Here is a 26,162-nt window from a genome sequence, read left to right as displayed (position 1 = left end):
AAAAAAAATTGTCTTTACCATTCAGAGACATGTTGATGTAGACGTCCTTCAATTGACTGTTGTTCCTCTTCCGTTTCCAGCTCTGGTTCAGAATCTGGCTCAAACATATACGGTTGAATCCCGTAGGTCGCGGCCAGGTCGGGTTCATTAATAACTTGCGCCATGATCTCTTTTTGGAATGATATGCTGAAGTTACATGCGGTGTCAAGCCCCCTCCTTCCTGCCACCAATCAACGCGCACCTCATTTGCATTATTAAAATGACCGTCCACGACAGCCAAAACCTCGCATCAGATCTCGCGAGACAATAATGCATTCAGAAATAAGGGTCAAACGAGCTCTGTGTTTATTTTTTTCCAATTTTTCTTTTTTAGAAGGGCATGAAATGACTATAATAGAGCGTGGGTATCAAAGTTAATACTACATTATGACTCCTTTAATCAGAGCATAAAGGGAAACAAACTGCCAGCTTGCTCCTATCATGCAAATGAGTCAGCTTCAAAACAAATGAATTTTTCCTGCTGTATAATTGCACCTCTCTCATTGGTCACATCAAGCCATGTGCAACTTACTCGACCATAACAGAGTCAAACTAACACCCCAAGTTTGTCATAATTTCTTCATTCAACACGGAAGAAATCGATTGCAACTTCAGCACACCATCGGACTGAACCATCAAGGCTTTCTCCTGAGACTGCATATTAGGACGCTCATTCCACGGCTAAGGCAATGCAAGTAGTGTACGAAAACTAACTAAACAGCGATTTAGTATAAGTTGTGAACCCCTTTGTTAACAAAGGTGCTTTGAAGCAAGAAACGACTCGGTTACTAATGTAACCTCAGTTTCCTGAGATAAGGGAATGAGTATTGCGTAGCTATACGCTATGGGGAAACTCCTTTTCCTCCGAATACTGAAGTGTCACGGGAAGGGTAAGACAGAAAGCAAGGATCCAAGTGCAGGAAGGATATTTATTAAACAAACAAAACAAACTACAAACCAAAACTACCCCGTAGGGCAAAACAAGAGAGAACTCGGGTATGGACTGAGAACACAAGGGAAACATAGATAACGAACCAGCACAGGACTGCAAACACAGGGAGACTAAAATAGGAAACAAACAATTCCTAGACAATTGACAGAAGAGCACATGGCACAATGAATACAAGCCAAGCCATGTGCTCACAATAAACCAGACCAACACAAACACATGACAAACCGGGAGTGTCACAGCTCTGTCACTAAACCCAGAGAAAACACAGATAAGGGTGACAGAACTGTGACATGAAGTCTTTTATAAAATAACGCAGTGCTACTGCACAGCCATAACAGTGCAGAGAACTAGAGGCTGGTCAGTGGGAACTGCACGAACCTATGGCAGAGCGGTGTAACTGCGCGAACCAATCGGTGCACCTCCCGCCGATCTGAGCGCAGAGCCTGCCAGAAGGGGCGGGGCATCTGCCTATAAAATGAAACAATAACGTAAACAAACAGACAACCGAGGAGGTGTGTTAGCTTAATGCTAATTCCAGTAGTCACAGTGTTTCTGAAACACTTCCGCTATCATTCACCAGCATTTGCCTTTTTTCACTGGTGGTGCCCCTCAAGGAAACATCATAAAGGCGGGAGTATAGTTGCCATAGCTATATAGCAATGATTTCCTCCATTGCATAATTCCACCTAGCAGCACCAATACCATTGTCTCTCTTTTGTTTCGCCATGCTTGAAAGTTGTGTATGGAAGAGCTTCTGCGCTACTATTGGTCAATGTAAAATAAGTGACGGAACCCGTTTCGGAGAACCGAAAATGAAACATTCTAGTCTTTCTGTCGGGACATCATGAAGCGTAGTTTACGAATCACCATGACCCCTTACGTCAAACAGATCGTGCCAAAATCGGGCTGATATCGTATAGTCTGAACCCAGCATATAGGGTCGGCATCTCGCAGTGCCCTGTATTGCCATTGCCTTTCTGCTGCTGACAAACAGCTTCATCTACCAATTATTCAATTTCCTTAACCTGGAATTATATACATCCAATGTATCATTTTCAGTAAAATGACCTACAATCTATAAGAAATGTAAAATAATGCAAGATGCTTAAATGTGATTGGGAACATTTGACTCTGTACCTCATTGTCTACTCTGTTATTGTTAAACCTTTTAAACCACGAACAGAGTTTTACAGACATTTTACACCATTTTGTGCTTTATGCTAACATCCAACCAGATACCAAATGGCATGTCTAAAAACAGATTTTTATGTGCTTTCATCATATTATAATTTTTTAAAAAGTGAATGAGAGATCCATTGCCATATTACAATAACAGATTTGACAAATAATGAATATATCGGTGTATCCTAAACATTTTGTTCAAATGAATGAGAGTCCATAAAGACATACCTCAGTGCCTTGCAGAGTTTCTGCTCTTTTTTAAAAAGAGTTTTATGTTGTTTTATAACAGAGGTACCAGAAAGTAGAGACAGACACAAAATCATTTTTTGTATTAATGAAATTACAAATGATACACAAAATAGATATTCTCTAGGCAATTGTTTATATTATATTATATTATTTAAACCTAAAAGAGTAAGCACAAACAAGTTAAGAATTAGACTTAATTATTTCAAGATAATTCAAGTTGAATGCATAAATCAAATCAGGAAAGATGTTCAATAATCGGTAGTGGGAGTCATTTAGTTAATATTTTCAACTAAAAATTTTTCAATAAAAATTTTAGTGATAGTGTAAAATAATTTATTATTCAAAACTGATCTTTTTTTAAAAATATATAACAGAAGGTATATATATATATATATATACATGGGGGCTTGTATAATACTAACATTAGGTGCCTTTCGTCGCAAAAGCCCCATTTACAACACCCAATCTAAAAGGTAATAGAACTGTCCACAGAAAAATACTGAAAACGATAAAAGATGACAACAATGTCAAGCTTCGATAATAATAAAATGTGAAAAACATGCACATTCTCGGTATTTACAAGGTAAACAGTGTGACTCTAGTCACGTGAATGCCACTTGTGCGCCGACGTCATCCGAGCGGAGTGTGTCAAGTCATCGCGAGACAGCAGCTGTTAGTCACGTGCTCATCGTCACCATTCGCGAACTAGCAGGAGACAAACATCGATGGGGAGTTTAATCAGGTATGTGTTTATTTGTCAACATTACCCACATTAACAGCAAGCGTCTCTTCTGTCGTATTTAGCACAGCGCTACTGTAGAGTTTCTGAATTCAGCAGAGGAAAATAAATAACAGTCTTCATTTCTTAATGGTATTTGAGATCTTAGTAAGTCATTAGCGGGAAGTGACAAAACAAATACCAAATCTTGCAAAACCACAGGTCGTCTCTGCCCTCAGACAAAAATGCACGATTGTCTTTGTATTGGACAAATGTTCTAAGCAAGTAGTGGTTAGCATAAGCCATAGCATGTAACGTTATTTCACAAATGAAGTTGGTTAGGTTACACATGATTAAGGCAAATTAATTCTGACACTCTGTGGTTGTCAAACGTTAACGTTACTGTCTGGAACATGTTATGATGATGATGATGACACTTCGGCTTTTAAACCATTGATGTGATAAACAAAATCGACAAAGAGTACGTGATGTACAAGAACTGCCTGGTAAAAGTGAAGTGCACGGGTAACGTTAATACCATGAACATGCAAATCCACTATCAACGCCATCACCCTGATCTCATTGAAAATGTTTAATTTACTTAAAGGGGTCATCGATGCCCATTGTCCACAAGTTAGTATGATTCTTTAGGGTCTTCATGTAAAGTTTGTAACACACTCATGGTTAAAATTTCTCAATGGTTGTGTAAATCAACACTATTTTTACCTCCTCAAAAACAGCTCTGTTCAGTGACCCGTTTCAGTGCATGTCTCTTTAAATGATTATGAGCAACTGCTTTTTGCATAATTTGACAGATATCATGATGTATCATTAGTATATGATTGTCTAGCAATATATTATATATTGGTTATTGCAGAATTGCTGTATCGTGATATTTATCGGTGTCATGCATATAGTATAACTGATCCTGCGCAAGTGTCACTACAATAAGCAGAAAGTGTCCGCATTCACTGCTATAAGTCCTCCATTAGCAAGTCGCAAATCTCACTGATCTCATTTGAAGTTAAACGTACCTTATTATGTTTGTCAGGCCGTTCTGCATCTATAGGTCCTTTCCAAATACCCACACTGGTCTGTGCACTTGTCTATGCATTTCCTGTATTTGGCCCAAGTGTTCAGATAGGCATGAAGACCTAGCCTAATGAAGACCGCAAGTGTGTGTAGAACTTTTGATTACTCGTTGGGACACTCATAGTGTTTACATTGTTTTGTTGTGATTTTCAATACTTTGCATCTTAAAATAAACTTCTGAATGTCTGCTCAGTAGTCCCTACCTAACAATAAAAAGACACCTCAACAATTTGTTTTACGACCAAATTACATGTGATATCTAATTAATTTAACTTGGAGTGGAACGTTTTCCTCACTATCTCATGATTTCGGGGTATTTCCCCATACCTAATGCATGATGGGAAACACTTATTCTTGAATACCGCTCTGATTAGTGTGTGTTCAGGGACCTGCACTTTGGCATTTCTTAGACATGGGACAGCCTTGTGCACTTCCTGTCGCACACACACGTTCAAGTGGCAAAGAGCGAGTGTGGGTATTTGAAAAGGATCTAACAGAATCGGCAGAAAATCAGATTTGGCTGGGAGAACAGATTTCATGTGCTCTTTTGCAGAGATATCGATGGAGTATCTTTTTAATCTGGTCTCGTCAGTTATGTAGAATTAAATTATTTACATCAGAACATTGCTGAATGAGAAGTCCTACAGTGATAAAGGTGATTGAGTACTGATGGAAACATATAGAGTTTAAAATGAATAGAGTCCTGATTATTGTGACACTCAGCCAGACATAAGAGTGATGATTTGTGTTTTCTGGTCTTGTTGCAGGTTTTGATAATCTGCAGTTACAGTGGTTTACAGTGGTAAAGTTGAGCAGGGAAATGTCCAGCACAGCCATGAAGAAGAAGGTGAGTTTAACCACACTGTTATATAACACTGACTGTTGATGTGTTTCACTTCAAGATATAAAAACATTTACTATGTACACACACACACACACTATACAGCCATGAACAATGTGTGCGTCCGTTGTTGGACTGTCACTGTATCTATTAAGCTTTTATTTTAAATGAATATCAATATAATATAACATGGCTTTAGAATTAATATGCAAAGCTTTTGAAGTTTCTAAGATAAAAGAAGTTTTAAGTTTCTTAGATGTTTTCTAAGCTTATTGAACTATAAAAATAATAAACCGTAAAATACACTTGCATGGCTATATTCATATTTTCTTTCAGCAGTATACTGCGTATACACTATAAAAATATTTTTCATAATCTCTCGATCTTTAACTGAGAAAGGAAATGTCAGCTTCTTTTTTTTTTTTGACATCCATTAAAAAGACAACCTCTTATCCAGTGGCGGCGTTTCACATAATCATAGGGTATGACATGATTCCTTATGCCATACAACAATGACATTCTCAAGTAATCATATTATATCGAAGCAAAATGTGAACAAAAATCCACCATGCTACAAGAGTCCCCAGACATGCACAGACTAAACAATACAAAATCAATGCAAATTCTGGAAAGACTTAAGCCTACACCGTGTCCTAACCAGAGACCAGAGAGGGAAAGAGTTAGTAGGTGCTAACTGTATTTCCTTTATTTGGCCCAAGTGTTCAAATAGGCATGACGACCTAGCCTAATGAAGACCGCAAGTGTGTGTAGAACTTTTGATTACTCGATAGCACCCCTGCTAACTCTTTCCCTGCCTGTGTTTTTTTTTTTAAGTTGCCAGCCACAGCGTTTGATCAAAAGTTTCATGGCCCCCAGAATCTTTTGTTGTATGAATATATGCATGCAATATATCAAATGAAAGAACAGACCCTCTGCTTTTAAACAAACATAAAACACGTTTTATTCTAGCTTTATGCATTCTTTTTTATCAACAATGTGAGTTTAAAAAAAAAAGATCTTGAGAAAAAAGCTGAGAAAATCACTTTTTTTGTCAGACGACGCCTGGATCTGACTCAGAACGATGATCAAAACATGTAGACCGAGTCCATCTACACCCTCAAAGCTTCACAGTCCTGTAGCTCGTCTCGGGTCAACATTTCATTCAGTAACATTAGGCAGTTTTGATTTACATGCCGTTTAATGTTGATGATCAAGTTATATTACAGCTATCGCTTGTTTTTACATCTTTGCCTGTGTTTAGATCAGGTGATTCTGTACTCTTTCAGAAGATTTGTAATAGAGCCCCCTACAGTCAAACAGTGAGAACACGGAAAGCTGGAAAATCCGTCAATGGCGGGGAAAGAGTTAATCAAAGATTTTTGTACTAACCAGCTGATAAGATTCTGTTTTACAAACTATTTTTTTTTCTGTGGTCTTTTGGCTGGAATAACATACAAAGTGCCTCAAGGATAATCTTAGGTGCAGATTATGTGCTTTATTTAATGTAAAAATAACCACATGTTTGAGAAGCTCTGCCCTAATTGATAGATTCCAGCTCTCCTCCTCATGAAATGACCCTCTCTTTTTTTTTTTTTGCAGGTCCTGTTGATGGGTAAAAGTGGATCAGGAAAGACTAGTATGAGGTCAATTATATTTGCAAATTACATCGCCAGAGACACTCGCCGCCTTGGAGCCACAAGTATGACATTTACGAGATATAGTTCCCTAGAAAATGCAAATCTTGTCATGTTTGATTCAAACTCACTTTGTTCCAAACCTGCATGACACTTTGAGACGCATCAGGTTTTACTTCAGTGACACCAGTGACCAGACTCTGTTGGATCTTATGTGTGTTGTGATCAGAGCTTCAGGTTAGAAAATGCAAAAGCGCAAGAGTTGGAGAAATTTCCCCAAAACGCATTAAAACATTTACTGGTCCTTTGCTGATTATTTTGCTTTAAAAAATAAGAAAGATTCCTATTTTTAGGGCAGTTTTCTGCAGTGGTTATTTTTCTCAGTGGCTTAATCATTTGTGGTACCTTTTTTAATTTGTACTGTAGAGTTGCATAAAATACAAAATTTCCCCTGTTTTACATTAATAAAAATGAGACCTGATGCAGAACGGGAGATTTTAATGTCAACATATATTATGACACGTATGAACTACGATCCAGACACAATATACGTTTAAACAAATCAATATTGATCAGTGAAAGATAAAAATCATCAGGTGTATTTTTCTCATTTCAGTTGATGTGGAGCACTCTCATGTGCGATTTCTGGGCAATCTGGTGCTGAACCTGTGGGACTGCGGTGGGTAAGTGTCACGAGCACCCCTGTACGAAAGAGTTTTGTTGGATGGCTTTTGTTGAGATGATTTCATTTTCGCTTCATCTTTACATTGAATTGCACAGGCAGGACACTTTCATGGAAAACTACTTTACGAGTCAAAGAGACAACATCTTTCGCAATGTAGAGGTGTTGATCTATGTGTTTGATGTGGAGAGTCGAGAGCTGGAGAAAGATATGCATTACTACCAGTCGTGTCTGGAAGCCATCCTGCAGAACTCGCCTGACGCAAAGATCTTCTGCCTGGTGCACAAGATGGACCTGGTCCAGGAGGATCAGAGGGACCTGGTACGATATGAGCGGAAACTTCCTTTTTTCAAGATGTTTTTTTTTTTGTTGTTGTTGTAATCCCGTGACTGTTAATCTCAAGAAACCTGCTTGCAAGAACATGTCTGGGTCACATTGAATCCCAAAAATGGCCCCATTTTATATCAACTGTCTCTAACTACTATCTACTAAGATTTTCTTATGTACAAAAGCATGTTCCCCTCAAATTCTCATCACTGAAATGCAAAGACAGTCTCATTGTCATTACTGTTAGGGGTCTGAAGCAAGTCCATGTAGACTGTCTTCAGACTGGTAAAATACAATGAAATTGACATAAACGGTGTTAATTAATATCTGTTATTTAGATATTTAAAGAGCGTGAGGAGGATCTGAAGAGACTGTCTCGCCCACTGGCCTGCACTTGCTTCAGGACGTCCATTTGGGACGAGACGCTGTATAAAGTAAGACCGTGTGCATTTGAATAAGGAATAACAAATTGTGTGTGTGTGTGTGTGTGTGTGTGTGTGTGTGTGTGTGTGTATATATATATATATATATATACACCTCATCTGTTAGATACAAAACTTTGGATATATATTACAATTAAAGTGGTGTAATTGTGAAGAGTAAGAAAGGCCCAATAGATTTAAGATATTTGCAGAATGCAAGAAGAGGAAAAAGAGAAGCATCAGCAGAAGAAGCCCAGTGTCCTCTGAAACTACACATTTTATATTTTGTGCCTATGTAACAGGAAGGGGCTAGGGAAAGTACCTATTGTTATTTGTACCCAAGCAGGTCTTATTAGGTCACCATGGTCCTTGTAAGGCACACAGAATAACTTGATAAGCCATTGTGTTTTTAACACTTTAAAAGTGATAGTTCACCCAAAAAATGTATTTCTGTCATCCTTTACTCACCCTCAAGTTGTTTCAAACCTGTAAGATATTTTGAATAATGTTGGTAACCAAACAGTTGATGGGCTCCATTGACTACATAGTCATTTTTTCCCTAGTATGGACGTCAATGGATACTGTAAACTGTCTGGGTACCAACATCCTTTAAAATATCCTCTTTTGTGTTCAGAAGAATGTGTTTGTGTCAACAGAAGAATGAAACTCGTACAGGTTTGGAACAACTTGAGGGCGAGTAAGTGATTATGAAATTTTCATTTTTGGGTGAACTTTCCCTTTAAGAGCATTTTGCTGATCTTGCATTCTCTGCAGAGATGCAAACAGACATATTTTGGTGTGATTTGGTACATCAAGTAATTAATTCCGAAAGAAACAACAAAAGATCTAACATTTGAAAATAATCAAACATATCAGAGTATATAGTCAGTCCTTCCAGAAAAATGCAGAGTTTTTTGTGATTTTTGCGGGCAAAAATCCGTGAATATGCGGCACGTTTTCTTAAAAAATTTGATCGAATATGCGGGATATTCATGCAATTTTATGCAATGAAATTGCGGGAACTTGCAAAAACTGCAGTTTGATGAAAAAGAGAAAAAAAAAGTGATTCCCCAACACCCTGTTCTCACTAGGCTACTAACTTAATGTAAAGAGTCATTTCTTATTACTTCCTTTGATAAGCAAGTGTACTACATCACAGAAAGTGCTGGGAATATTTAAGTTCTCATCTTGTTTTATTTCAGACCTTAATAAACACACGGCTCAAACTTACAAAACATTGAGTCAACCAAGTTCTGTAGCTTTACAAAAGGAATATGCTACAACTTCTGTAAAAATGAATAAATTATATATAACAAAATAAAATGTGTGCTTCCTGTTTTACAGCTTTTCGATGATGTTCATGTCGCGTAATTACATCGCTTCATAACATTCCCATGGCAACAGCTGCTCTTGTGTGAAGTAAACGCAATATTTTTCAACTTTCTGCTAAGATATATGTGCCTTTTGCAACGAAAATGCGGGGATTATGAAATCATGAAATCGGCAATATATGCGGCGAAAGTGCGGCGTATTTGAACAAATGCGGCCCCCGCATAAATATGCGGACTTTGGCTGATTATGCATTGAATTATGCAATCGCATAATCGCGTTTTTCCGGAGGGACTGTATAGTAGAAATTAATACCATGTAAATGAATAATCATGCAACATAAGGAAAATAGCGATTAATGATTAAATGGTACATGGCTATCAATGTATGGAATCATGATGGAAAGATTAGTAAGATTCATAAAAAGGAAAAATGAATAAAATACATTAAAAGAATACAATTGAAAACATTTCAGTATGAATACACCAATCCAACAGTAAGAAAGTTGAGTATGTTCTCATCTGTGTTTGTGTCTGCAGGCTTGGTCCAGTATCGTGTATCAGCTCATTCCTAATGTACAGCAGCTTGAGTGTAACCTGCGCAACTTCGCTCAGATCATTGAGGCAGATGAAGTCTTACTTTTTGAAAGAGCTACTTTCCTGGTTTGTACCAAACTGAAACACAGTGCTTGCACACATTGCAAAAACTAATTTATAACGAAAACAATCAACAATGGATTTAATTATCGCATGGTCATGCCTTTACACCATGCACACAACTCATTGTGTTGTGGTGACTTTGACTAGAATTCACGTAGAAACGATTCATTGCTCAAGGGCACTAACAGTATTGTTCTCTGGCTATGCAGAGGTTGTTTTAATAAGTGTATCAAAAATGAATGACCAGGTCTGGCTTCACCCACACTACTGAGCGCACGTAAGGTGCACACTTTGAAAAACTGGACATGACAGCTTCAAAATAGTTACGGTGTTGCAGATCCCTGCTGAAGTGATAGGTTCATTCAAATCTTAGGGGAACTTGAATGGACAATAGGGCCCAGTGGAGTCCAGAGTCGCTATCACGCGCCTTGTTCCACCTTTCCCCATGTTGCCAATGAGGGCTTGTTGCCTGCCAACAAAAGGATGGTTTGAGGACAGATTTTCAATGAATTGCGATGAGTAAATGTGCAAAACACAAAACCTTCTCTGTCAAACACAAACTTTTTATTCAGAGTCACAACATAATTTAAAGGAGTAGTTCACTTCAGTTCAGAATAAAAATTTCCTGATAATTTTCTCACCCCCACATCATCCAAGATGTCTTTCTTTATTCAGTCTTCCTCATGTTCTGAGGAAAACAATCCAGGATTTTTCTCCAGATAGTGACTTCAATGGGGTTCAACGATTCCAGGGTCTTATCTAGCCAAACCATCGCTCATTTTCTAAAAATAAATAAATATACTTTTTAACCACAAATGCTTGTCTTGCACTAGCTGTGATGCACCACATCATGTTGAAAGGTCACGCGGTAGGCGGAAGTACGGACCTAGTGTTTACAAAGCGGATGTGCAAAGACTAAGTCAAACTTTATTTACAAAAAAAAAAAAAATAGGTAAAACAACGACGTCTGACAACTTTGAAGTTGTGGGATAAAATGAGAGGGAGTTTTTCGCCCTACCCTACATTTTTGAACCGGAACACATGTGACCTTTCAACGTGATTACGTAATGTGTGGCGCTTTTGCAGCTAGTGCTAGACGAGTATTTGTGGTTAAAGTATATAAATGTTTATTTATTTTTTTAGAAAATGCGCCATGGTTTGGCTAGATAAGACTCTTGTTCCTCGGCTGGGATCGTGTAGAGCCTTTGATGCTGCATTGAAACTGCAATTTGAACCTTCAACCCATTAAAGTCCACTATGTGGAGAAAAATCCTGGAATGTTTTCCTCAAAAACCTTCATTTCTTTTCAACTGAAGAAAGAAAGACATGAACATCTTGGATGACGTGGGAGTGAGTAAATGATCAGGACATTTTCATTCTGAACTGAACTAATCCTTTAACACCAGATTATCTGAAAATATGCAGTGCAAAAAGTGAGAGAGTAAGCGTGCATTCTTCCGCTCTCCGCCATCATGGTAAACTGGTGCCAGGCATCCTAAACTCCCAACACCAAATGCCTGAAACTGTAGTTCTCTGGATACTGAGCAGGTTTAATAGGCAGGGGCAGGTTATTTCTGTGGACACTTCTAGCTGAGATAACAATTGCTGTTTGACAGGTATACAGATTCAGTCAAACTCTGCAAACAAAACACACAAAAAAGGGAAAACTTCAGTGAACATGAACTAAATTATTGTGTAAAGGTGCTTTACAAACGAATTATTTGACATGTATACTTGTGTCTTGACAGGTGATCTCTCATTATCAGTGTAAGGAACAGCGTGATGCTCATCGCTTTGAGAAGATCAGTAACATCATCAAACAGTTCAAGCTGAGCTGCAGGTCAGTCAGACTCTGTTCATGTAGTTGTAAGTGCTGAACACGGCGTCATGGTCATGCTGACATTTCTCTCTGTCCCACAGCAAGTTGGCGGCCTCTTTCCAAAGCATGGAAGTGCGAAACTCTAACTTTGCTGCCTTTATCGACGTGTTCACGTCCAACACCTACGTCATGGTGATCATGTCAGACCCGTCTATACGTAAGCATCAAGTCACCTTCATTTATATAGCGCTTTTCACAATATAGATTGTTTCAAAACAGCTTTACAGAGATAATAGGAAATTACAGTAAGAGATTGTTTTAGCTTTACAGCAGCTCTAGAATAAAGTTATTGTCCAGCTTAAGTTAGTTTTGACTGATTCACTTCTGTTGGAAAGATCATTAGTTATTAACTTAGGTTAATAGGTTAGTTATTACACTCAACTGTGGTCTAACATATTGTGGAATGAAATCTTTCCTTTCTTTGACTTTTAGACTGTAGTCGTGCTTATTAGGGGATATCGTGACCACAAATGACCAGCTCTTAAATCATCCCAAAATTATTTTTTTGGGTGACCTTTTCATGACAACTAAGCCTTATTGCTTGATAACATTTATTTTTGCAAAATATTTTCTAAATTACTCCGTGGGTAATACTAGTGTTCATTAAAAAAGTTTGAATCATGTGTTCATTAAAAAAATTTAATTGATTAGTATGTTTCAGTTGTAAGGGAAATGATTGATTATTAGTATTTGAAGTGTGTCCTAAATCTACTTGAGAGGCGGACAGTGTTCAGAGTAAGATCATAAAATGGCCCTCCATGGCTGGCTAATCAATTCTGTAGTTGGCAGTGGGCATCCATCAGCAAGATTTCTGGATCTGCCTAGTTTCTGCATTTTGAAGAAACTTGAAGCTTTATTATGGTGACTAGGACATTAAGCCATTAGAGAATTATAAAAATCTAGTATCAAAGTCATGAATGCATGAACTTTTCTGCATCAGGAAAAGACAGCATGTTTTGTAGGAATATTTAGGTATTATAATATACAAATTCCTGGGCCTTTGAAGGGCAGTGAAACCATGAAACACATTTTTTTTTAGATGTCAACTGATCAAATAATCATGCTGTATTACACTATGAATATGAAGGCTTAAGTGGTTATTTTCCATGTTTTATTTTCCTATTTAAAAGTTGAAGCCATACACAGAATGTGCATTATATTCATAACATCTCAACCTTATTCATGCCAGGGTTCGATTGATTTTCATTCCATCTCATCACTGCCATGCTTGATGATACATTAGCATATTCCATTGTATCTTCAGCAATTTATTTACTTTAATTCAAATAATGGCATTGATAGAGTGGTATGTCTGATCATTGACACAGTGGTTTATTTAAATAACCGCAAAAGACAAGCATGAAAGCTGATAAAAGTGGAATAAAGAATTGACTGAAAAGTAGAGTTAGCCTTTATTCTCCTGCTTCAAGTATTTAAAAAATCACTTGACAAGTGACTGACAATAATGAAAAATTTAGAAAAATAGGGGACATAAGATAGAACCTTGTGGCACTCCATACTTAACTTGTGTTGGATTCGACAGTTCCTCATTTACACAAAGATTTAGCAGCTTTGAGAACCTGCATGTAATTAGAAACGGTCCTTCCTTGCATAATAGAAAATTATTAAAATGATCAAAATACCTCCAAATTGTTCTTTCACCATCTGCTCTCCAAATGAGGTTTGAGAAAAGCACATTGTGACTCAGAGTAAAGCCTCTCTCTCTCTCTCTTCCAGCTTCTGCTGCTACCCTCATCAACATCCGGAACGCCAGGAGACACTTTGAGAAGCTTGAGCGTGTGGACGGGCCCAAACACAGTCTACACATGCGCATGCGCTAGACCGCCAGTGTAGAGAGTTTGAGTGTCTGAACTTTTTTCTCGCAATTGTGAGTTTTTATCTCGCAATCCTGACTTCATATCACGCAATTCTGACTTTATAAGATGCAATTGGGATTTTACATCTCGCAATTTTGACTTTATAACACACAATTGCGACTTTATATTACGCAATTCTGACTTTGTAAGATGCAATTGGGATTTTACATCTCGCAATTTTGACTTTATAACACACAATTGCGACTTTATATTACGCAATTCTGACTTTGTAAGATGCAATTGCGAGTTTACATCTCGCAATTTTGACTTTATAACACACAATTGCGACTTTATATTACGCAATTCTGACTTTATAAGATGCAATTGGGATTTTACATCTCGCAATTTTGACTTTATAACACACCATTGCGACTTTATATTACGCAATTCTGACTTTATAAGATGCAATTGGGATTTTACATCTCGCAATTTTGACTTTATAACACACCATTGCGACTTTATATTACGCAATTCTGACTTTGTAAGATGCAATTGCGAGTTTACATCTCGCAATTCTGACGTCTTTGCAATTGTGAGTTATAAAGTCCAATTAAAAAAAGGAAAAAAAAGACTGACAGTTTTCCTCAGTATTGCGAGTCTATATCTCACAATTCTGACTTTATAACACACAATTGCGACTTTATATCATGCAATACTGAGATGTAAACTCACAAATGTGAGAAAAAAAGTCACAATTACCTTTTTTACTTTTTATTCTGTGGCGGAAACAAGCTTCCATAGAATTCTGTGCTTTTAAACGGAGATTAGAATGTTTGGGAACACGTGTGTCTCTAGATTAACAGACAGGGTTAAAGATCAATATTATTTTGGTGGCTGCTGTTTTACTGACATGTTTATGCTTTTTCTTATGCACAGGGTGGTGGATGAACTGCTGGAAATCATCCAGAAGAAGTCCTCCTGTTTTGCTGATTTCACATGCATCTAGTGTTTCTGCCAAGGAACTAATTCTCCTGATATTAGAAGGCAATAACATGCTTGTTTCCTCACTAATTTTGCAAAGGAACTTTAGTTCTTAATGAATGTTGTAATGCTCCCTTAAAGGGATAGTTCACCCAAAAATGAAAATTCTGTCAGTATTTACTCGCCCTCATGTTGTTCCAACCCCGTAAGACCTTCGTTCATCTTCGGAACACGAATTAAGATATTTTTGATGAAATCTGAGAGCTGGATCACTCCTCCATAGGCTTCTAAGGGATTGAAACTTGTTCCCCAAAAAGTTACTAAAGACATCGTTAAAATAGTCCAAGTGACAACAGTGGCTAAATCTTAAGTTCATCAAACGACGAGAATAAAAAAAGAAAAAAGTAACGACTTTATTTCAACTATTTCATCAACTATTCATTTCCTTCTCTGGCAAAAATAAAGTCATTTTTTTTTTTTTTTTTTTTTTGCGCACAAAAAGTATTCTCATCGCTTGATAAACTTAAGATTGAGCCACTGTAGTCACTTGGACTATTTTAACGATGTCTTTAATAACTTTTCGGGGCTGGCAAGATTCAATACCTTAAGAAGCCTATGGAGGAGTGATCCAGCTCTCAGATTTAATCAAAAATATCTTAATTCGTGTTCCGAAGATGAACGAAGGTCTTACGGGGTTGAACAACATGAGGGTGAGTAATTACTGACAGAATTTTCATTTTTGGGTGAATTATCCCTTTAATATATGATTTGTGCCATAAGCTGGCTTGTGAGTTACTGATAGCCAGGAAAGCTAGAATATCAAGTCAGCATTCTTTGCCTGTGTCTTTAATATATCGTCTTATATTAAGCATTATTGGCTTGCTGTACTGTGTTTCCAAATGTCGAGCAGAAATCTGTGCGACTAAAATTGGACTAACTTATAAATGAAATACTTGATCTACAAAATCATCTATTATAAATATTCTCAATAAATACAGATGGTTGTGTAATGAATGTCTTTTTCTGTACAACAAAACCATAGTTCGGTAATGCATTTAAATTAATCTGTGTTTTGAGGTGCCCATTAGGGGTGTAACAATATATCGCAATACAAAAATGCATCAATATGTATCATGGATAGTGACAATATATATTGTGTGTAGTTCACCCAAAATGAAAAATACTGTGTGAAAAAATTCAAGTTTAAACTTTACGAGTTTTAGTGTCAGTACTAAATTAAACTGCAATATAATGTTGAATATAATGTATAATAATGCAATGGGGGAATATTTGTGGGTCCTGATAAAGCCAAATGTCTCATGTTAATAGTAAACAGTCAACAGCACATTTTTTGTTAACCTATATGATGACTGACCTGAATGTAAAACATATCGATTCCCGATTTCAAAAAAAGTAATTCTCATTCCAGTGAAAGGAGTTTTATATATATATATATATATATATATTTCTCCTTTTACTGGAATGAGAATTACTTTTTTTGAAATTCATGGACATAAGAAGTTAAAATGATTTAAAATTGTATTGTATGTACAATATAATGCATTTCTTTTAATGACAAAGTTGATATAACAAGCAAAAAGCTGCATTAAGCTTTTTTCAACAAAGAAAATATTCCCAAACATATTAGTGGAGGACAGCCAGTCAATTATATTTGATTGTATGATGACTCGTGAAAGGTGTGTTAGATAGGCTGTGATTGCTAGTGTAACTTTACATCTTTACATCTTAAATAAAACTACAAATGGAAAAACTCAAACAAAAATTCTAAATTTTCAGAGTTTCTGATTTTCACAAATCATTTACATGTCAGGAAAATAAAAAATAAACTACTGAAAATGTAAAGTGGCATTTTGATGAACTTTTAAGCCAGAAATCATTGCACATTTGTGCGTCAAACATACAAAGGTAAACAATCAGAAATGCATATTTTGCCAATGTAGCATTCTTAAGGGGCGTTCATACTACACAGTATATGTCACCGTATTAGAGTCAAAATATCAGTTATGCAGTATCAACAAAGGATGTCACACTCTTGGGCAGGGGTCGGCAACCTATGGCACACGTGGAGGGATAATCACTGGCACGTGACAATGGCTAAAAATATGTATGTATTTCTTTTAAATAAAGTTCATCGAATTTGCATATGGCCTTAAATTTTGAGGTGATCATTCCTCATAATCACATAGCCTGTTTTACTAAGTTGGGAAAATAGCTTTTAGTATGAATATGTTAGCCTTAAGGTTATGAATAAGCTGTTGTGTTTCAAAACAATGACAACATTCGCATTTAGGAGATGTAAGCATTCAAAACATAGTCTCTCACTTTGTGCTAAAATGGATCGCGGATTTTTATGACGTCAACGCAGACTTCAGCTTCTCATCACGTCTTGTCCAATCAAATGCTCTCTAGAACCTAAAGCTCCGCCCCTATGTTATAATTACGAACTGGCCTAAGCGACTGTTTACAATTCATGGAGCGATATGGGTTGGAGATGTGTGTTCGGTTGCTCAAACGCTCAAATTGTTTTCCGTTTTCCAACTGTATGTTGGTTAAGAATGAAATGGCTAGATTTTATTCACAACTCTACTATTGCATCCAACGTATCATCAGTGCTTGGATTTGCTTCCATGGGGCTGTCAAGTACAACTTGCAGTCTGTGAGGTAAACTAAACCCTATTGGCTATTTGAAAAGGGGGAGGAGCCATTCAACATGTCCCGCCTTAGCTTCCTTTTTCAGTGGAAATTACGTCAATGCATCATACAAAGCTGCACATTTTAAGGCACATAAGTGGGCCTTTACAGTATGAGATTTTAACCTGTGCAAGTGGACAGATCCCGACAATACATTGACCCAACCGGAGGTGCATGTGATTATACCAATTATGCTGCTGCTCTAGGGCTTCTGTTTTCATCCATACACACATCTTTTTCTCAGCTGCTTGTCCTCTGTAGAGTTGAGGGCTACTGTTGTCAATAAATAATACATTTTAAATAACATACAATAAAATTAAAATGTTAACACATACGATCTACTCCACTTACAACACAGTGAGCCTTTTTATGAGACAAAGGCTGAATCTGAAAGCGCCCCCCTAAACCCTCATTCACTATTCCCTACGTTAGTCCACTAATACAGTTCACTTGAAGGAGTGAATGAAAACGAGTGAGCGAATTCGGACAGCGTATATTAGTTGTAGCCTACACTCGTTATTGCGGTGCATTGTGGGATTGAATGAGTGCACTCAATAACGTCCACTATTGTTTCGGACACCACTATAATTGGCCCAAGAGGGTGATTTCGGATTCAGCCAAAGAGTCAATTTGTGATAGACCCTCTTTTGGTCAAATACCTTTGTACATAAAAATGCAGGTCACCAAACTTAAGTACTCTACAGTGTTTGCGTACAATCTGGGGCTTCATTTATGAAAGTGTATATGCACAGATTGATAAAAAACGGTCTTTGACGCAAGTGGTGCTCACTGAAGAGCCAGAAGACGTCCAGCTCCACCTCTGTGGATCTAATGGGTGGAGGGATATAGTAATGGTAGGGCTAAGGCCCTTTCACAACGGACACGTAATGAAAAAGCGAAACGAAAAAGCGAATAGTTCGCGTCAAAACCATTTCACATCAGCAGCGACGCAAATTTGCGACGTCTGTGACGTTCAGAGCTTCAACATTTAAAAACTTAGATGGCTGAGAAAACATGGACACTAGAAACTGACTATCATTCGACTAGAACCTGTAGATATCACACAAAGAATGTATAGTAAACTAAAAGCAGCCCTAAATAGTCTCACTACATTTTGTTACATTTTCAAAGTAAACACAGACTCTGTCTCTATCTTTAACGATAATAGTGTTAGCTTTCTATCCCAAATGTAGTTTAGCCTGCTAGCCTACACAGCACAGGACTATACAACGACTAAAACTATCACACAACATACAGTCCTGATAACTGAGTTGGTTGGCAAAGCTACGACACACATTGTCTTTCAAATCGTTGTCCTTGTAGTTTTTGTTAGTTTTGTCAAACAAAACGGGATTCGTCGACACACAAGCAATCACAAGATCTGTCATTGTTGCTGTGAAGTCACCTTTGTTTCCTTGTATGTGATTGGATGCAGCCCTTTCTGTCGCCGCAAAAGTAAAAACTAAATCGGCATCGAAGCGGAAAAATTTAAGTTGTTTTTTCGCCACAGCACATTCGCATTCGGTGTGGAAGCACTCATTACACAAACATCTGTTTTTTAAAACAGATGGTTTTAAAAATAAAACCATTGCGCAAATTATTTGTGCGTCAAAATCGCGTCCAGCGTGAAAGGACCTTTAGGCCCTGTGTCCACCAGAGCGTTTTTTCACGCAGCTGGGGTATTTTTCCAATTGCTTTCAATGGGAACACTGCATTTTTTAAACGCCATGAGGCGCTGACTGTTTTTTTCACGCTGAAGTGCCCGGTGTTTTTTTACTGGTCGCCGAGAGTTGAAAAATTTTCAACTTTGAGTAAAACGCTGAGCTCATCAGCCACTTTTTACACAGCCGTCCAATCACAGTGGAGGAGGGGCGGGACAAAAACCACACCGACCAACTGTCACAACATTCTTTATGTACAACGACATCAACCAGCCGAGCTAACCGAACTAAATGGATGAAAAATAATTTTTTTGTATGAAACAAATAATCTGCGAAATCAGTTAGAAGTAAACTGTGCTGCGGATATTCTGTATCATAGCAACGAAGCGTCTCAACTGAAAAAACGCAGCGCTGCCAAAACGCTCTCAAGCGCCCACAGCTAAGCGTTTTCAGCTTGCTAAAAACACTTTGGTGGACACACGGCCTAAGGGTCTAGCTTCACCCATTACGCCCAAATTACACCCAGAAAGGGGGAGCTGGACTTCACGCTCCACCATGGCTCTGCAGTGATCAGCCTCTCCTTTGATGTGGAAAAGTGTGTATCGCCACGTCAGGGTCTGAGCAGACGTACACAGTTTTTTCACAGTTCTCCAGCATATATCTCCCCATGATCCCTTCTCACATCTAGAGGGGCCACTAAACCAGGGGTTCTCAACTCAGCGCTTTCCTGCAGAGTTCGGCTTTAACCTTGATCAGGCCTAGTCCACACGTACACGGGTATTTTTTATAAACAGAGGTTTTCCTACTTAGTTTAAAAAAAAAATCACATCCACATGAAAACGCAAAAACACGCTATGAATCGCTGTCAAGAGCATGCCAAACCAGCAGGTGACGATTTATAACCCTAACTGTAAAGCTATGTTGGCCAATCAGAAGCCTGGAAAAAGGGTTATTAGCGGTTTCGGATCCGATGTCAAGCCAAAATCTCCGGTTTTACCGTCTACACGACAACACTGCAACCGGAGTTTGTAAAAATCTTCACCCTGGCAGGAGTTTTCAAAAAAGTCAGATTTCAGTGACCTGAAACTTTCTAGTAATCTTTAAGACATTAATTAGCTTCTTCAGGTGAGTTTGAGCTAAACTCTGCAGGAAAGTGGACTAGTTGAGAAGCCTTGCACTAAACAAGCAAATCAATGACAATATATTAATGTGATTTTAGACATCCACATTCCATTAATAACTGATAGTTGAATGAAACAGAGGCTGACAAGTCTAGAAAGCAGAGCAGCGTTCGCTCTTATCTGTGGGAGGTTTACGCCCAACATTGAATTTAGGCTTGAACGAGTGCTCTGATATCAGCTGATTTATTTCATTCTGCTTGTAGGTTGGCAGTTTTTGAGTGAGCCACGGTCCTTTAGGTTGACTTACAGCTCCTTGAAAATATTTGATACACCCCCGACCTATTAAATACATAACCTCTGCGATGTTCAGCAAGACACAAACTCCAGACACCGCCAGCATGAAGACAGTAAAAATGGTCTTCTCTGTGGGACGGGACACAAAACAGTCCACTGTATTGGGACAGGGGTAGGAGTCACACTTCACAAGACGAAACATCTTGACATCTGGATAGATGTAGTAAAAAATGTACAAGAAAACCACCTCGAAGATGATGCGGAAAATGATGCTTATCATGTAAGTCCACCACAGAGCACCGGCGATCTCGAACTTCTGTCTCTTTATGTTCTCGAAGTCCTTTTCACTTCCCCGGCCGGACATCTTGAGGATCTTTTTCTCGATGTGCCGGCGGTGTGCGACGTGCATGGCGACCAGCAGGGCTGGTGTGGAGACCAGGATGAGTTGCAGAGCCCAGAGACGGATGTGAGAGATGGGGAAGAACTGGTCGTAGCACACGCTGTTGCAGCCGGGCTGCTGAGTGTTGCAGGTAAACCCAGACTTCTCGTCTCCCCACACGCTCTCAGCCGCCACGACCAACACCATGATCCGGAAGATGAAGATGACCGACAGCCAGATGCGCCCAATGCCCGTCGAATGCCTGTTCACACCACTGATCACGGCATAAAACGAAGCCCAATTCATGGTTGGATTGAAGACTAAAGAGAAGAGAATCCAAAGCACAATGACTTTTACATGGTTCTCGACAGTTTCATAGAGTTCAAAACACTCCCCAACTCTGAATTGAGTCTGTCTTACACTACACTAGCCAGGAAGTTGAAAGCTCAAATTTAAGATTGTTTTAATTTGTTTTTAATCAGTACATCATTTCTATGTATCCATTTGTGGTATTTCAATGCCTTTACGCTCTTAAAAACAAAGGTTCTTTATTGGCATATATGGTTCCATGGAGAACCTTTAACATCCTGGAACCTTCCCATTGGACAAAAGGGACTTTATAGTCAAAAAATAGTTTGGTAACACTTTACAATAAGGTTCATTAGTTAACCACGTGACTTAGCATGAACTAATAATGAACTGCACGTATACAGCATTTATTAATCTTTGTTAGTGCCATGCTTTTTTCCACATTTACTAAAACATTATTAAAATCTTCTTAATATTAATAACATGCACTGTGAACTAACATGAACAGCTTTATTTTTATTAACTAACATTAACAAACACCGTAACAAATGTATCGCTCGTGGTTAGTTCATGTTAGTTAATACATTTTACAATAAGGTTAATAGTTAACATTAGCATTAGCTAACATTTTTTTCTTCACACTAAGATAAAAGAAAAAAAAAAAACTTGAGATCTGATCCCAGAAAGGTTCTTTGGGGAACCAAAATGGTTCTACTATGACATCGCTGCAACAAAATAACTTATTTTTAAGAGTGTACCTAAAATCTAAAAAAAAAATGTCATAATAAAGGATTATTCCAACTTTTGACTGGTATAACATATTCAGATATGTCATACACAACATGACTAATCACTTATAAACTGCCAATTACACAACATTTAAGATTAATGTAATCCTAACATCCAATGCAACATAATGCTCAACTAAAAATCTTTCCTGGCACAAAATTCTGAATCGGATAATTTAATAATAATTTATTAAATTTTAATCAATTTAATTTACCAGGTTCAGCCCGTGAGAAAGCAGCTTATGCTGTACCAGGTCCAAACATGAAGAACAACAGACTCTATTCTTGGCATTTGGATACTTGGTTGACAAAAATACAAAAATGTTCGGGTCACTTAGGCGATGGTCTACCGCATGTCGTCACCTGACACAAGACAACCTGGCCAATAGCAAGCTTACAGTCGGCCCACACAAATACAGGATATTTGCAGTGGTCAAAGCAATTCATCCATTTCAGCTACATGAACAAATCTAAATTCCCACTTGCAAAAAGATTTCAAATTTATGATGTGGTCCAAAAATAACTGAACTGAGTACTGAGCAAACTAATTCACATATTTGATAATGGTATAAAATTGATTTATAAAGTGGTTTACCTTCAGCTGAGATAATAAAGAGGCATTTCCAGGAACCGGCTATTGACCGTGCTAATGATCATAATGCCCTTTGCAAATGCAATGAATTTACGTGCTACTAGCCACAACCCTGCACCACGGCTGTCATATGCACTTATATAACCCATTTATACACAATGCTGCTCTTTATGGAGGCTAACAAGACTCTTCAGAATTCAGATCAAATGCCTTGATTTCCACCCACCCGGCGCAGAAGAAAGAATCTGTGTGGACACAATGAGCAGCAACATTATTCATTGTGCCTGGCAGGGAGAGGAAATGAGGGGCGTTTCTGACCCGCTCTCACTTTATTAAACACAGCACAATTTATCAAAGAAGGTCGACTTGAGAAATAACACTGTCAGGCTTTTGTGTATATTTCTAGGTCCAATCTGTGGCCAAATCATTCATATTATGTAAATGACAGATTTCAGACAGATTTTTAAAGAGAGAGAAAAAATTACACAAGATCTGACGATGGGACACCAGTAAAATAAATATTTGCGCATTTTGTCCAATCGCTTTAACCCTGCCATTTGAGTTCTGTGATCGCGATCTGAAACTATTAAAAGTATTATACAACGATTTTACACGTTGGCAATTTCAGGAGAAATCATACAATGTGAATTGTTTGAAAACATACAATTTTGAGAAAAAAACAAACAAAACATAAAGGTCCACCCTGAACAATAACACCACTTGGGCATAAGCAGACAAAAATGTACAAATTCATAAGAATTATCCACCAATTTGCCAAACGGTTCTGTCTGGTGGTGACAGGTTTTGAGAGCGATTCATGACATTCATTGAACAACTGCCATCAAGTTTGGAAAGAGTGTCAAAGTTCATATTCATCAGATTAACTTGACAAGCAGAAAAACATTCAAGCATGAAAAGAAAGTTTTTTATTGAGTGCTTTTTCAAATGTAACTTTTAGAACATATATTTTTTTTAACCAAAGACAATCAGTGCAAAAACATCCAACAGGCGCCTCTTAAATATGCTGCAGTTAGAGAAGGCGAATACAATATTAAACCAGGCATTTCAAACTTTAGCCATTGCGTTAGTTTTATTCTTAAATCAGGCTGACAAATCACTTTTCCCGATCTTTCAAATCTCTAACCGGAACTGCTGCTTGCACTTTAACCACCATTTTCAAGCAATATAATCTTAAGCATTATTTCTTATCTACACAAGTACACACGCAGAGGATCTGTATGAGGGAAAGAAAGGTCTGGCGTCAATCTGCAACTGTGAATATTCCCCTTCAAACTGTAATGATCTGTGTGCACGATCATATTAGCATCCTCGCTCTGCACAGGACAGTCCAAAATTCCCCAAAAGAGAAGGACTTTTTTGTTATTACTGTCGTCTGATCATGAAACCATTGCATGTTGTAATTACTGATTTGTCTTCTTCAAATTAAAGTTAGAGTCATGAAAACATGCTATAAATTCAGGCTAACATCCAGACAGAATACTTTTGTAAGTAGTATTCAATTAAACAAATAATGTTTCAGTAAAATATTTCAGAAAGAAAAAGAGCCCACAGTCAACTAAACTTCTTTGAAATAATTAGACATTCTTCTATCTTATAACTATTTTTTTTTTTTAATTATGAAGTAACATAATTATGAAACATCTAAACCAAAAAGAACACATTCTACAGCAATGAACATCACCCAGTATCTTCTGTAACACAACCTATCTTGTAACAAATGTACAGTAAAAGTAAAAAACACATGCAACTAAATTTGCATAGTAAAAGGTACATAATGTAAAGTAGGCATAAGTTTGAGGAGAACGGATCAACAGCAAAAGCACAAACTTTGGCGATGACGGAACAGACAACATCATTTCCTGTTTTAACGGTAACAGGAGATCAGATACTTTTCCCACTCCGCGGTCCGTTTTCGGGCTCGTTCTTGGACATCACCTGGGGAATAACATCAGAAACGTTACAATAAAGACTTCATGTCCATCATGTTATCATCTTCCTGTTATATCATGACACTTAAAGTGCCACTCACTTCTCTTTAGCCCCTTGTTACATCTGTGAATGGCAAATCTATTGTGCGCAAGTCTCTCAGAAAGGGAATCACCTCTCCTAAAGGAGTCAAACACAAAAGGACAATCATTAGGAATTACTATCAATTAAAAACTGCTGAGACTGGGGATTAGAAGCCAATTAGATGCAAATGCATCTCGCTGTCAAATCTACAGGGAAATCTCTCATTTAAAACAGACCACACATTGTGTTAAAAGTGTCAAAATGAGGGCTGGTACATAATACACAGCAGACTTGGAAACTGTGAGGAAAAATACAAGTTTATCTGCAACGGATCTGCGATTTAAAACAATACAACCAAACACACACAGACACGACTTTAGATTTACATCAGACAAGAAAAAAAACCTGTCTGATAACAGTAGTTTGCTCAGGTAGGAATAATTAGTAACATTTTTTAGATGGGATTAGCAAGGGTCCAGTGTAATGCTGGTCAAAATGATCGGGACGAGAATAGGGTTGTCCTTACCTCATGGCACCAATCTTTCCCTTTTCCATGAAGAGCTCAACTTCTCCTTCCGGGTAAATCCTGGCATAAAGAGTCTTGTTCTGAACTGTGCCTATGAACCAGCTGATCGCTTCAAAAGACCAGGTTTCTCCAAATACTGGCCTCACCTATAGCATACAAGTTAAAACAGCATAATGGATTAAAAAAAAAAAAATCTGGAACAACAATATTAATGTTAGGGGTATGATGAGATCTCGCTATATTAAAACGTGACCAGCCATCTCGTGATATGACGATATGACATGACGGAGTTGAGCTTGTGGCAAAACCTTGTGTTTGCTTTATCGTTATAAGGACTGGCAACCTACCCTGGAAAAAACATTGCCAAGAAAACTCATGGACAGTCTCTTGCGTATTGCAAGAGACGGCCAGAGAATCAGTCGGATACGACTGAAATGGTAAGATAAATAGTTATTACATTATGCATTTTAACAGTTGTTCAAAAAATTAAACCTAAATTATTACTTGCTTTTGATACTTTATTTGAATCAATTATTGCCTCATTGTTAGTATAGATGTATTGAAAGTCATTTTAAAGGCTATTTTTCTCTTAGTTGATTTCAAAATGCACCTGTATTGTTTTGCATTGTGACTTTTAGTCGAATAAAATACATTTTACCAGTCATATAATTTGTCATTGAAGATTTCCTAAAACTAGTGAACCCAATGTCGTGTATCATCTCGTGAGCTTGTGTATCGTCACCCACATTTGCCAGAGAGACCTGCAGCGCTTGCACGGGTCTGGATGCCATTTCTACACTCATTTCCTTGATATCCCCAAGAGACACGCAAACGTCATCTCCATAGTCAATCCTCCTGACCTCCACCTTGATGTCTGTGCAGAAATCATCATCAAAGACCACGTTTACCAGCACACTCAATGGGATTAAAAAGTGTAATCCCAATA

General features: G+C 37.8%; 2 protein-coding genes across 2 annotated transcripts in view; one reads left to right on the top strand and one right to left on the bottom strand.

Moving 5' to 3' along the window:
- The first annotated feature begins 3,052 nt into the window (after positions 1 to 3,052).
- Positions 3,053 to 15,813, top strand: rraga (Ras-related GTP binding A). Its single transcript, XM_077235685.1, has 11 exons — positions 3,053 to 3,164; positions 5,000 to 5,079; positions 6,673 to 6,772; positions 7,324 to 7,390; positions 7,488 to 7,710; positions 8,055 to 8,150; positions 10,007 to 10,129; positions 11,875 to 11,966; positions 12,047 to 12,162; positions 13,743 to 13,893; positions 14,759 to 15,813. The coding sequence occupies exons 2-10, from the start codon at positions 5,053 to 5,055 to the stop codon at positions 13,844 to 13,846; spliced, it is 948 nt and encodes a 315-aa protein (XP_077091800.1). The 5' UTR covers positions 3,053 to 3,164; positions 5,000 to 5,052; the 3' UTR covers positions 13,847 to 13,893; positions 14,759 to 15,813.
- A 539-nt stretch (positions 15,814 to 16,352) lies between these two features.
- Positions 16,353 to 26,162, bottom strand: part of gjb1b (gap junction protein beta 1b) — a 28,217-nt gene continuing 18,407 nt past the window's right edge. Inside the window, exons 5-9 of the mRNA XM_077235584.1 lie at positions 25,963 to 26,090; positions 25,217 to 25,362; positions 24,710 to 24,786; positions 24,550 to 24,615; positions 16,353 to 21,290 (exon numbers count right to left, since the gene is read on the bottom strand). Of these exons, the coding sequence (XP_077091699.1) occupies positions 20,449 to 21,290; positions 24,550 to 24,615; positions 24,710 to 24,786; positions 25,217 to 25,362; positions 25,963 to 26,090 (1,259 nt within the window). The 3' untranslated portion in view covers positions 16,353 to 20,448. The remainder of the gene's footprint in view (positions 21,291 to 24,549; positions 24,616 to 24,709; positions 24,787 to 25,216; positions 25,363 to 25,962; positions 26,091 to 26,162) is intronic.

This window comes from Siphateles boraxobius, unplaced genomic scaffold (assembly GCF_051911475.1).
Source record: "Siphateles boraxobius isolate OS27281-9 unplaced genomic scaffold, OSU_SipBor_1 2, whole genome shotgun sequence".
NCBI lineage: Eukaryota > Metazoa > Chordata > Actinopteri > Cypriniformes > Leuciscidae > Siphateles > Siphateles boraxobius.
The sequence above is the reverse complement of the archived record's forward strand: the minus strand, read 5'-3'. Positions and strand labels throughout refer to the sequence as shown.

What these genes read in the sequence shown, in the direction of transcription:
- rraga (XM_077235685.1), top strand. Translation starts at nt 5,053, where the DNA reads ATGTCCAGCACAGCCATGAAGAAGAAG. An exon ending in GGGACGAGACGCTGTATAAA is followed by an intron (nt 8,151 to 10,006) that starts GTAAGACCGTGT and finishes TTGTGTCTGCAG; the next exon opens with GCTTGGTCCAGTATCGTGTA. An exon ending in CATGTCAGACCCGTCTATAC is followed by an intron (nt 12,163 to 13,742) that starts GTAAGCATCAAG and finishes TCTCTCTTCCAG; the next exon opens with CTTCTGCTGCTACCCTCATC.